The sequence below is a fragment of the Mycteria americana genome, chromosome 10 (genome assembly GCF_035582795.1).
Source record: "Mycteria americana isolate JAX WOST 10 ecotype Jacksonville Zoo and Gardens chromosome 10, USCA_MyAme_1.0, whole genome shotgun sequence".
NCBI classification, from domain to species: domain Eukaryota; kingdom Metazoa; phylum Chordata; class Aves; order Ciconiiformes; family Ciconiidae; genus Mycteria; species Mycteria americana.
The window spans coordinates 4298571-4311860 of record NC_134374.1 but is presented as its reverse complement, the minus strand read 5'-3'; the positions used below and the strand labels follow the sequence as shown (position 1 = coordinate 4311860).

Genomic DNA, 13290 nt, shown 5'->3' with positions numbered 1-13290 from the left:
ACGTTGCCTAAGAAGTTCTCTGTATTCCTATGAGGATAAAGCTGGTGTATCTCTGAAGGACCAGAACACCACTGCACGTGCCTAGATGTTCGGTCCACTCCTAACCTGGGTGAGAAGTGCCCTGAAAGATGGCACCTTGCAACAGGCTGGGTTTGTTGAACCCTTGAAACACAGGGTGCTGTGCAAGGGCATAGCTGGCACGTGCAGAAAGGCACTGCTCTGCGCGCCCAGAGGCATCGCAGCGAGAAACGCAAGCAGATCGCCTGCGGGAGCTGCGAGCTCGCATCTCGTCTAGAACAGCACAGAGCTGCACTCCCGCTGCTCCTCTTTGCCCTGACTGCTGGCCACGACAGCCCTCGGCAGGCAGGACTGCCTGTCTGAAGGCAGCGATGAGCCCGACAGCCTCCCACTAAACACGTCCTTCCTTCTCCCATCACACCTGCCTTTCTCTGCAAGTCCTTGCACCACGCTTCTGTCTTCCCTACAGAGACTCCCATGGACAAGCACGGGAGAGGCAGAGCTTGCAATCCATACTGCAATATCTGATCATTTCAGTGCCTATCAACTTCACCTACTTTTAAAGGGTTTTGTCAGCAAGCTTTCAACTTAGTCCAATTAGTTTTGCCTAATCAGTTTTGATTAGTAGAAAGACTGTTTAAGACCTAAGACATAAAGGCAGAGTTTGCAGCTGACCCAACACTCACATCTTGGGTATGGTAGAAGAGGTTTCTCTCATTTCTAGTCTTCCCTTGGAAAAGCCAAGATATAATCTCGGACTTGACAACGTCTACCTCTGCATAAAAGGGAACGGTGTACTTCATACTAGCTTAATTTCTCCCTGCAAAGGAGAGCACTGAAAAGTCCAGAGATGGTGCCAATATTTTTGGAAAGGCCAGAAAGAAAACAGGCAGAACTAGCGATGGAAAGCAGAGGACAGATAACTTTTTAACTCATCTTCATCTTTGCTGCTGCTGTTTATTGAGATGCTGAGATCATACTGGCCATTTGTAAATAAGCTAACGGTGCAAACCTCAGAGGAGACAGCTATGTTTTCAGTCAGATATTAACAGATACTGTTAGTGCGAGCATCATCTGCCCTCCACCAGGAGTCAGAAGAGTGGAGGTGGGAGGGGAGCGTGAGAGAGGACAGCGGAGAGAGAAAAGCAGGAATATGAATTTTGCCAACTCCAGACTACTCCAAATGCAACTGGAAGCCTCCTCCAGGGATATTTTATGTTGTCATGCCTTGCTTTTAGTCTCTGTACCAGGAACTGGAAAGGGTGTTTACTACGCTTGAGATAAAGTTAACGCACCTTATGTCCATGTCCTCATGGCACTGTTGGCCAGACTCTTCCTGAATTTCAGCCTTACAGCACCTCCAGAAAAACCGCGGGCTTGGCTTGGAGGTGCTGTAAGGCTGGGCTGCTTCACTTGGCTGGGGAATCAATTGCAGGGGCTGGGGTTTGCTTTTATTTGGGCTGGCTCATGTCAGCTCTGCAGAGAAGACCACCAGGCCAGTGTCGAGGGGCCTCTACCACCTTCCCAGCTCCTCCACAACTGAGGCAACTTCCAAAAAGTCCTAGACCATCTCAAGGTAAAGGATGTAGGAGGGAGGACCTTGACGTACAGAAATGGAAGAACAGTCTCTATAGGCACAGAGGCTGAAGAACAAATTAACCTGGAAAAGGTGCAGTCGCAGAGGAAGACTACCCAGCCACTCAGCCCTGGCTCTGCTCACCAAGATGCCTCTCCAGCGATGTCAACACAGAGATACGACCCAGGAAGCTTTGGTGAAAAGCTGCAGGTAGTGAACGGTACAATGCACAGCCATTGTCCTCAGACGGCATGGGGCCAAAGCTACCACACAGGCTATTGTTATACCCTTCTATTTAAAAGAGCGATGATTTGCATGAACGCTGGCTTTGGAGTATGTGCTTGGCAACCCCAGCAGATAAACAGACAGCATTTCCATGGAATACTGTAAGGTGCTGAAAGAAACACATTTAAGTTATTTTCGCAATATTATTAAATCCAGGAGTGAGTATTTTGTATATGGTATAATCCATTTTCCTAGGAACCAGCCAAGAACAACACTAGGTTTTACTTGGAAACAGACTGCCATCCCTGCCTCACCGCTCCCTCAGGGACATGAGTGGGAGCCCTGCACACCTTCCCCGACGTCCCCCACCCTTCCCTCCTCCGTCAGCGTGCCTCGAAGCACAGCTCCCATCAGCTCTTCCCTGCCCGCCACACGGGCGAGCCCCGATCCCTCCTGCCGATGCTGGTGTGACTGCTATCCTCCAAGCCAGGGACTCTCCATTGGCCCGAGGAAGCCCGAAAGCTGAGTGCTGGTGAACACATTGGGAGGGCAAATGCACAACACTAAAAAGGCCAGGCAGTATTTCAGCAGCCTGCAGATGGGACTCGGGGCCAAAGAAGTGGGAGGACAGTGAGATCTGGATGGCTCCCGCCACTGAAACTGGCCAGCAGACACAAGCAGGAGAATAAGTAGGTGGATTGGGTAGGTACAGAAGAACCAGCCCTGGGCACTGATCATCTTCTCCCTTTCTCCAGCAGTTCCATCCTAAAAGCAGAACCCAAACCCATTCCCCTACACCAGGACCCCAGTTCTTTACTCCCTCTTGTCTTCTCTACCTGCTGCCCACTCCACAAACCCTCCTATGCCATGTCCATATGCAAGTCCCAGGGCTGGCTTAAGCTGCCACAGTCACCTAAATCAATAGGCTCTCCTCACCCTGCAGCACACGGGAAAGCAAGTTAGTCACCCTGCAGAAGTCATTGGAAAATCCTGGACCACCTGGAGAGCATCTCCTTTCCCCAAATCCCTCCTTGGGAATCTCCCCTCAAGCAGGACAGAGCTAAAGCCACAGGAGAGCCCTGTGCTCCCCATCTGGGCTCCTGCGGGCAGCCCGGGGAGGCTGCTCCCTCCTGCCTGGCTCTCGGGCAGCGTTTCCCTCTGGCAGCACAGGCCAGGGCTCCGCTTCCTAATGCATCCACATGTGACTCTGCTGCAGATTTCACCCACCCCACTAAGATTCCGTTTGCTCTACTTCCTACTGCAATATCTGCAGAAATAAAGCTCACAGCTGAGATCCGAAGGCCAGACAGAGGGCCAGGAGTAAGGTGAAATACGTTAGACTTCATTTAACTTACGGCTCATAGAGCCCATGGGAACTGTCGGCCGCGTGCCTGCTCGGCACCCGCGGGGCCAGCTACATTCCCTCCCAGAAGACATCAGGCTCTCTTGAGCCCATCTGCCCTCACTGTCAAACACGAATGCCTGCAACAGGCAGAGCTGCCAGTTCTCCCCACCTTTCCCCTCGGGATGGGGAAGAGGCACAGCTCGGTTAGTCTGAGCATCCTACTGCCCGCCCTCGTTTGCTTTGGCTGGGGTTGGCCCATCCAGCCACCGCTCTTCCTGCTGCGGCCAGATTCTCACCACCCTATCAGCATTCCCACTTATCCCCCTCCTCCCTCACCTTCTGCGCATTCTCCTGCCCCAGGCCTCGCTGAACCCGTCTCTACCTGGATCCTTTTATGCTGGCCTGGGATCCACAGCTGTGACACACTCATTCCCCAGCAGCTCCGGCACCAGCTCAGTTGTGCCTGAAGTTCACCCAGGACCAAGCCCAGGCCCGTGGGTTCTGCATCTAAGTCAAAGGACAAGCAGGGATTCAGGGCAGGTCGGACCCTGGGCTGCCAGACCTCAGTCCCCCACAGCCATCGTGGTGTTTGTCAACATCACATCTGAAGGTGACGCTGGGGATTGTTCAAAGCAAGATCTGAGGTCTCTCAAGAGAAGACATCAAGTGGACGGTCTCAGAAGACAGGGACTCACTGGTCCTCACTCCAACTTTCAGGAATGAGAATAGTTAAACACGAGAAAGCTACGCCACGGGTTTCCTTCTACATCTTCCAGAAAGAGCAGTCCCACCAGACAGGGGCTGTCGGGGACAGGAGTGCCCTGGGACTGTGGCACAGCCTCCTCCTTGCCAACCAGCCCAAAGGACAGTCCTGTCCTCCGCCCCTGCTCTCTGCTCTGGGACGGACTTGGAAGGGATTAAACATCCTGTGCAGAGAAAGAAAAGCAAACAAAATGCAATGAAAATGCAAAAAGGAAAAAAAAAAAGCAAACAAAACCCATCTCTGGAATTAATTTCCATTTCATTTATAGGCCATCATGTGATAGTTGTCTTTTTAAGCCTTTTAATTAATCACTCCACAAGTCACATAGGGAACAGCTACTTTGAGCACATATGCTCACCTTCCCTCTTCCCAAAACATGTTCCAGCTTGCGTTGAAGGACTGTCTGCAAGGTAATTAATTATTTGCTATTGTCTAAGCCAGTACTTGGCTCCCCAGATCTTTCAGGAACATCAAGTCCTGGGGCAGTAATGCTTTTTAGGGCTGAAAGGAAAAAAAAGAAAAGCCTTTGCTAGAGGCAAAGAAGGGTAAAGGGGTTGGAAGGATTCAGAGAGGGAGAAAGGGAGCTCAGCAGCGGGCTGCACCTGGCTTGCTAACTCTTGTTGAGGTCCATAGGGTGGCCCTCCCGGGGAGGCAGGGTGTTACTTTGCCTGGTACAAAATGCAGATCTTCCTAATCAGAGGAATTTTGTTTCAACTAATTTGAGTGTAACTGTACAGAGCCCTGCACCAACATGCAACAAAACTTTTGTTGAACACTTTACAAAAACAAATATTCCTCAGTTCAGAAACGCTAGAATGACTGTTTCTAGTAGAAGCTGGATTCGTTTCTCTCAAATCATGTATTTATCATATAATCACTGGCTTGACCACATGCCATCTGGCTATCAAACCACCAGTATACCTGAAGCGCATGCTGAGCACTGCTCACTTACCAAGTAACTTGCAGTATTTTAACTCTGTTCCCCAGCCGCAGAGCCACAACTTCCAGTGCTGTGCTCAAGTCCTGCTCCAAATGGGGGTCGTCCTGAAAACCAACGTGCCATGGGAGGGGGAGGAATAGAGATTTCTGTTGGAAGTTCTGCAAAGTTTCACAAAGGGGCTCCTGAGATCCAGCACTCCTAAAAATACTCCTACCTACATGAACTGTAAGGGGGAGGGCTGGAGGGTGACCTGAAAAAAATAGCAAAAAAAAAAAAAAAGCAAAACCAAAAATCGGTGGCTTTGACCTCACACAGTCGATGGGATGGAATCCCCTTGGGACCTCCTATGGAGCTGTACAAAGGACCAATTTAGAAATATTTCTGAAGCTACTGCACTCCAAAAAAAGTTCCGAACTGCTCACGCCCGAGCGAGCCGCTGCTTCCTCTGGAGCTCCCGGAGCACAGCACGGGAGCGGCACAGCACGGGGCCACGAACGCTGCTCCGGGCGGGACAGCAGCTCTGAGCCTCCTCCTTGGCACTCCGGGCACCTCGCTGCTCCCGCAGCCCAGGAGGAGCCCAGCGCAGCACCGCTGGGAGGAGATGTGCAAGGGTCTGGGTGGGAGCCCCACCTGAAACCCCACCAAAGCTGGAGCACATGAAGGTGATGCTGTCAGAGACCGCTCCAAATCAGCTCGGCTGTGGGGCTGTGCCCTGCAGCTGTGACACAGACCAAGCAAAGCGCCATTCCTCTGTGTCTCACTACACAAATCACCTTCTAGGAAAAAACAGGTTAAGACACTTCTTCACTTTACACTGCTCTTACACTTAAAGCTCACGCTTTACCTTAATCCAAATTAATTTTCTCACAGTTTTATCCCACTGTCGCTCCCGCTTCTCCCACCTCCTGCAGCCGGTGGCCCTGCTCCGGCACCTGCCTGCAGAGCCACAGGGGCAGGAGGCTGCAGCAGAGGGACACAGGCAGGGCCCAACACCTCCCCACCAGCACGCCGGCTCCACCGCTCCCGCAGCCCACTGGAGCACTCGGGTACGCCCCCGCTGCTCACACAACAGACCACTTCCACCAGCTTCTCCGCACCAAGCATACAGCCCGTGCAATCGCCGTGCCAAGCCTCAGCCAGGCCTCTCTGGAGCAGCCCTGTCGCTGCGGTTAACATTCCCGTGGTTGATGGCACAGGGAGCATCACTGGCAGTCAGCTTGGTATGGCAAATTCATCACTGTCCAGCTGAGTGAGTCAATAACGAACCTAAAAGCAAACACTGTCATGGATTATTCCCCACCGACAGCAGAGAAGCCACAGCGAGACCATTTGTCAGCAGCTCACCCATTTGATGTCACAGGCACCATCCCCACTGAAGAGCAAGGGGGTGCCGGGTGTCACCCTTCCACGTTAGAGGACGCGGGGAGCGGGGAAGGGGTGCAGCTCCAGGGTCCCCTAGAGTCCCAGCAACCTTCAAACTGTTCCATCGACAAACAGCACGTTTCCCTCAACAGAGCCCACCAGCAAGGCAAGACACCTGCTGCAGAGTGCCTGGCATTCCAGCGGTCAGAGGCTGGGTAAATCAGAAGCATTGGTGGGAGTTTGCTACAGGCAAATGAATCAGCGGAACAGATGAGCAGCTCCTGAAGCATCTACCCGCAGTGTACAGAAAGAAAAGATGTAATTTCAGGCTTGCGGCAGATGCTGGAGGGTTTGTGGTGCTAAAAGAAAAAAAATTTTAAAAATTTAAAAATTTTAAAAAAAGTCTCACCACACCTACATGTAATAGATAGCTTTCTAGGACAAGGAAGTCCTGCAGTAGCTGCAAGAAAACCAATCACAGCTCTCAACTGCATATGAGATAAGGAAACAGAACACGGCCCAACACAACGTCTCTAAAAGATCAGTTTCCCAAAACTAGAAACAATCAGACACAAAAATAACTGAGAGAAAACACGTAAATATAAGCAAATGTGACAATGCTTATTGGGAGATATTTAAAGATGCTTTACTAGAGCCCTCCCTTCCCCCAAAAAAGCAATACTATATTCAAAAAAAAGTTTATTAAATTTTTAAATAAATTAAAAAATTAAATTAAAAAATAAATATGTAACACATAGAAAATCCACTGTAAAATTAGTAGCTGGAAATCAACACATTTTATAAAGAAAGCTGAAAGATAGAAAAAAAAAAACCTAATGGCAATAGGTATATCACGAAAAAAAGCAACAGTCTATCAATACAATAGGCTTGATGCTAAAAAAGCACAGTGAAATTATCCTGACACAGAAGATGTAGAAAGTATAAGCATTACTTTTTATCTTTGCAGATAAGGATGACATATCTCGGCTATAACAAAATTCTCTGCGAAGCAAGTTGGGAAGATACCCAGCACCGCCTGCTAACCATTTTTCACATCTGTAACTAGAAAACCTGCACGTCAGAGAGTATGAAGGAGCTCACCAAATCCTTAACGCTGACTTTAAAAAAAAAAAAAAAAAACAAACAAAACCAAAACCAAACAGAAACATGTCCCAGGCCAGCCAGGAAGTTCCAGAGGTCTTGGAACAATAAATAAAAAACCCCACTCAAGCAAACAAAAACTTAGCACTGTGCCAGTATTTTCAGGGGGCAAGTGGCCTGACCCGGGAAGTGCAGGCTGGGTACCCTGTCTGCGGTCCCCGGCAGAGGCAGGGAACGGCCAGCATCCGGAGATGGAAACACAATTAGTCCTAGTCAACAGTTTTCTGGTCGGACGGCTTGTCAAACTGATCTAGTATTTCTTCTAAGAGTACACATTTGGCTGACAAAGGTAACTGTGTTGACATAATGCATGCAGACTTGTGTGCCATGCTTGACTTTGGCCGGTGTGACAGTCTAAGAACAAAATCCCCAGTGCTATGCAAACATCAACATATAGTGTATATCCGGAGGATTAAAAGCCAGTTGAGCCCGGTGACCTCATTAGAGTTGTACCTGCACCGCCTGCCCCCACGGAGCTGTCGGCTGCCCAGAGACAACGTTTCCATGAGGGAAAAGGGCCCACGAGGCAGAAGAAATCGCTTTCGGCACACGAAGCTCCAGGCAGCACCGGTGGGAGTCGGGGTTTTCAGGGCTGCGTGCCTAAGTTTGCAAGCAAGTTCAGGAGAGCTAGAGAAGGGTATTTGCAGAGCCTCTGCCCAAAGAGCAGGCTAACTCATTGAAAAATATGGGCTGCTTTTAGTGCAGATTTCCCCACTTGTAAAGCTAGCAGGACCCACAAATGAAAAGCGGTAGACTCAGCCATGCCAGCAGCCTTCAGTTGGTCATGACCCCGCGTGTGCCACGTCACACATGGCTCACTCATATTATTTCCTACACGGGTCTTAATCTGTGCTCAGCACTCTGAGCACCTTCCAGCAACAACACAGGACACACCATCACCCACCCAAAATACATTACTCCTTCCCAGAGGGAAAGCGGAGTGGAGTCATTTCTCTTGAAAGTTTTAGAGGTCAGGCGTTTTGCTTTTAAACTCCACCAGTGCAGGGAGGCCAGGTTTGTGCGGGCTTTCAGCTGCCAAAAAGTTCACCCCTTCTCACCTGCCTCCCATAAAGACATACAGACATCTCTCCTGCCAGAGGAGCAGAGTTATTCCCCCCACCCTTCACCCTCAACCATTTAAGTGCCCGGCATTGCGGACATACGGACCAAAGCCTGGAGCTTTGTTTGAAACTCTCAGACCATACAAGCAGCTCCGAGTGTCTGGGTCACTGGATGTTACTGTAGGAAAGCTTAACGCCAGCAGTTCTCCTGCACGACGGACCGAACGACCAACTGTGGACGTGAACTGTCCACCGCAGAGGAAGCCTGCAGCTTTCAGTGAACCTGGATTTCCTCTGCCCACAGCCATCACTCGCCTCCTTCTGCTCGTTCAGCTCCAGGCAACTGCTGATGTTCTCCAGGCAGCTGACCACGCCGGTGAGGGTCACCCTCGCGAGACCCCGCTGGACAGCCGCACCCGTACTCTCTGCCCATCGTAGGTACAGGCTGCGCAGAGGTGCTGAAGCATGCCGGGTACTGCAGAGAGGCCAAGGGGGATGGACCACCCCATCCCCACAAGAGTGATCACCCACCACAGCTACCGAAGCAGTGCCAGTTTCACATCCCAGCCTGAATCCAGCTTATCCTGGCGATACAGCTGCAGCTTGTAGCTGGGCTCTTGCTAGCTTCCTGCGAGCTTACTCCAGAAACAGAGAGCTTGGCACTTCCAGGATTTGGCAAGAGCTGACCATTTTGGCAAGGGCTGGCTTAGGGTAGGTTTGAAAATGAGCAGAGAAACTCTTTGTCCAAAGGACTTCAACCTGGCTGCTGCACTCCAGCTGAGCCCCTCTCGTTCATGGTGTTGCTCACATGTCAGGAGGAGCATGAACTGAGCTGAGACCCCTGACATCTTGTCTGCATCCAGGGAGGCAGACAGCCCGCTTGCTTCCCAACATGGACAGATGCAGGATATTGTCTGAACATCCTAAACACACATGATCTTTTCAGCAAAACAAGATGACAACAGTTGATGCTGGTTAGACGTTTTACCTTACTGAACTTCAGACCATCACCATCAGTCTGACCACCTTGCTTTCCTGCTGCCGGACCCCTCTAGTGACTTGGCAGAGGCATTCCCAGTTTCGGCTGTTGACTGAAGGAGGAACGATGCTCAGGTCAACGAAGCAGGACGGGTCTCTCAACACCTCCCACCGCTTCGAAGTGTGGAACACTGAATTCCCCACTGGTCACGCTCAAGCTCTGTGTGCAACGAGAGCCACCTCCCCTCAAATCAGGGAGGTTACCAAAGATTTCACTTGTGTTGGTTTTACTTGCACATCCCGGTAGCTTGTTTGTAGAGCAGACAAGCAGCTACTGACAAGGATTAAGATTTGGAAAATATCTCCATGGTCACTTCAAGGGAAAGCCGTTCTTTTTCACTTTTGCAGGAACTTTAACTCAACTCACAGCACAGGCAGTCTTAAGACATGAAATGTATTCAAGTGATTAACAATTTGAAAGGTGATAAAAGCAGCTAAATAGTTTCAAATCTGCTTGCTGCCCAACCAGCCAGATAACAAAAACCACCAGTTATTTTGGGGAGAAGGGAAGGGTGACTCTATTTTTCTTTGCTGGAACCACTGATCACAACTCACAGCGTTCACATTTTAAAGCAAAGCTGAAGAGAATGGAAAATACCTTTCCCAACTACATTAAAGTTCTCATAAACCCAGCACAGCATGTTCGTGTATTGTGGATACTATGGGCTGCGTTTCGTCTACCAGGTAGAGAGCAACTCACTGGTCGAGGTCACTGCCCAAGCCACCTGTGTGCTATCATTAATAAATTGATCAAATGTTAAAGACACTGGGGGGAAATTGTCCCCGTGTCTTACCCATCAGCTACTGTTACCAAAATCTGTTGAGTTACTCCATATTTACAGAGGATTGAGAGAGACAGAGAGAGATCAGCATCTCCAAAATACTTACAACTTTTTCTTACACATTATAAACACTGGAGATATTTCATTAAAACCATTTTACGAGGTATAAAACTAAAGGTAATTTTATATCTTTCACTGTAAAAGCGGACAGTGGTGTCGTCTTTAGCAAAACATACTCTACGTTGCGTTTTAAGCAGCGCTACACAGACTGCTTGAAAGTCCTTACAGAGCAATTTATATCCAGTGCCATTTCTTTGCTAAAATAACAAGACTTTGAAGGCAAAAAACATTACACCCTCAAAAAATACAGCCTTCTTAAAAATAGTTAATATCAATTTAACAGTTTTCCTAGCTTAATTCATTAGGGAGGTCAATACATAAAGCTCCAAAACAGACTTTCCAATTACCCGTGGAAAAGACATGGAAAATCTTCACTCTGCTTTCCGCTGGTCATCTAAAGCACATCTTTAAGATGAAAATGCTGCAACACATGCAAGGCTGGGACATAAAAGCAAGTGTTCAGCGTTGTAACGGGCTCGTCTTAAGAAGGCGAGCGGTCTTCCTCTGCACCTGACTCCGGCACTTGGGGGTTTCCTTACCAGCGCCTGCTTTCCTCGCTCTTCCCCAGCACGCTGCTGGCTGCAGGACGCGGGCTTTACCCGAGTCCCGACGTGAGTCCAGGCTCCTCCGTTTGCCGCTGCCTCTGGGAGACAGAAGTTCCGAGAAGTTGGAGGACAGACGCAGCGGTACGGGACAGACAGACAGACAGCGAGTCGGGAACCCCGGCGTAACTCGGGTCACCGGAGAGAAGAGACGAGCGGCCGCTACTCTGGCTCACCGGCGACTCGCCAGCCCTTCGCCCGGGGCTCCCGGGGCTCCCGGGGCAGAGCAGCCCTTTACCGCTCCGCTGCTAAGGAGAGGGGCTGCGCTCCTGCCCGCGGCGGGCGCCCGCCGACCCCCGCAGCTCCTACCCCGCGGGGAGCGGGCAGCGCGGGGCCGGGGGGGCAGAGCCCCGGGCGCGGTGCCGCTCCGCTCCGCTCCGCTCCGCCCCGCCCGCCGCCGGCAACTTGGCAGCGCGGCCGCGCCGCCCCCCGCGCCCGCCCCGCGCTCACCGGCGTTGCGGAGCTTCTTGTTCCTCAGCACCGAGAGGATGACCAGCGCGTTGCCCAGCACGTCCACCACGATGGTGAAGATGAGCACGGCCGCCAAGGCCGTGCCGGCCCGCGCCGACGGACCCCCCTCCGGCCGGCAGCCCGGGCAGCTCCCGTTGCTCCTCGGCCGCTCCATGCGCGCCTCTGCCCGCTGCCGCCGGGCCGGGGCCCCTCCTCCTCCTCCTCCTCCCGCCCCGACGGCAGCCCCGGGCCGCCGCGCCGCGGGGAGGAGCACGCCTCGGCAGCCCTCCCGGGGGGCGCACGCCGCCCCCCCCGCCGGTGCCGCCGCCCTGCCGGGGCGGGGCGGGGCGGGGCGGGGGCGCTGCCCGGTGCGCGGCGCGGGGCACCGGCAGCGCTCTCCGGTCCGGTTGCGCCACCGCGCGGCGGCGGCGGGGAGCGCCGGGCCGGGCCGGGCCGGGCCGGGCCGGGCCGCAGGTGTGAGCGTGCGGCGTGCGCGCAGGCGGGCGAGGGGCTCGCCCGGGGAGAAGCAGCGCAGCGCGGGGCTGGCGGCCCGCTCCGCCCGGCCTGCTCCGCAGGGCTTCTGACGGCTGGCTGCAGGCAGCAGCACCGCGCCGAGGGGGAACCCGGGTCGAGGGGGAGGGCTTTTCTTTGCGTCCCAGGCTTCCTGCCCGGGTCACGGGCGGCGGCTGCAGCTCGTACCGGCTCGGCCGGCACGAAGCCGTGCTTTAAAGAAGCCCGCGGGGAGGCAGCCGGCGGTGAGCGCCGTCGCCCCGCTGGATGAGCAGAGGGCCCAGCAGCGCCCGCAGCCCCTCCGGCCTGCGCAGCTGCCCGGGAGGCTCGCACAACCCCTGGGACAGGGGTACCCAGAGGGGAGAAATTACGAGGTGAAGTTTTGCGCCTTTTCCGTCTCGCAGAAGGGTTTTCTTTGCCTGTGTTTCCCACCGCAGACGCGGCCCCGCAGCTCCGCAGCCGGCGTGCCACCAGCCCCCCGCTGCTGGTCACAGCCAGCCACCCTTGAGCCAAACCCATCCTCACAAGAACTTTGTCAACCAGTTACGTCAGAACAAAACCATTCGCTTTCGCTTTAATGCTTTTTACCGATTCTAATGCGTGCTATGCAGAAGCCCCAGCAATGATTTAAACTTCAGCAGCCCGCTTGCATGCTTCTCGGCCGCAGGAAAGCGGGGCTCAGCAGGGATTTCCACCTCCCTCAGCCCAGCCTCATGGCTGAGGCTTCCAGGCACCTTTTGTGCTTTACTCCACACCAGCACGAGCAGGAGAGACCAAGCCCCTGGGGTCAGATTGCAGCTGCAATACTGCGACCGCATGAATTCTCAGCTTTATTTAGAAAAATAAACTCAGAAAATAGATTTTACGGGCTATGGAGATCAGCCACGATGGGTGGGGACAGGAGAGAGGGCAGAGGCTCGCCGAGGCTGCCCGCCTCCCAGGATCAGCTCCCCTGGCTTCGGCCCAAAGCCAGTTCTCTGTGTGCAGGTCAAAGTGCCCGAGCTAACGTAAAGGCTGTGTCACAACCCAGTCTGGGGGTTTTACAACTGCCTGGTTGAGCGAGTCAATAACAAAGCTGAAAGCAAACGCTTTGATGGCTTATTTCCCACCAGCAGCGTAAAAGCAGCAGCGAGGCACAGCCGAAACGAGCAGCAAACAGGGTCTGCCCCAGCCCGGTGGCACGGGGTCAAAGCCAGCCCTGCAACCACGCTCAGGCCTTGGCTGAGCCAAGCTGCTTTAAGCAGCTTTTTACCTTTTCCCCATGCCTGGAGAGCACTCAATTTTGAAACAAAATGGGTTTTCTGAAGATAATGATCAAAATCATGCATTTTCAAATT

The 13290-nt window shown here is 52.7% G+C and overlaps 1 protein-coding gene across 1 annotated transcript in view; it reads right to left on the bottom strand.

Moving 5' to 3' along the window:
• Positions 1 to 11631, bottom strand: part of GPR50 (G protein-coupled receptor 50) — a 44423-nt gene extending 32792 nt beyond the window's left edge. Inside the window, exons 1-2 of the mRNA XM_075513072.1 lie at positions 11444 to 11631; positions 10991 to 11034 (exon numbers count right to left, since the gene is read on the bottom strand). Coding sequence (XP_075369187.1) covers positions 10991 to 11034; positions 11444 to 11618 — 219 coding nt within the window. The 5' untranslated portion in view covers positions 11619 to 11631. The remainder of the gene's footprint in view (positions 1 to 10990; positions 11035 to 11443) is intronic.
• Between the last annotated feature and the right edge of the window lie 1659 nt (positions 11632 to 13290).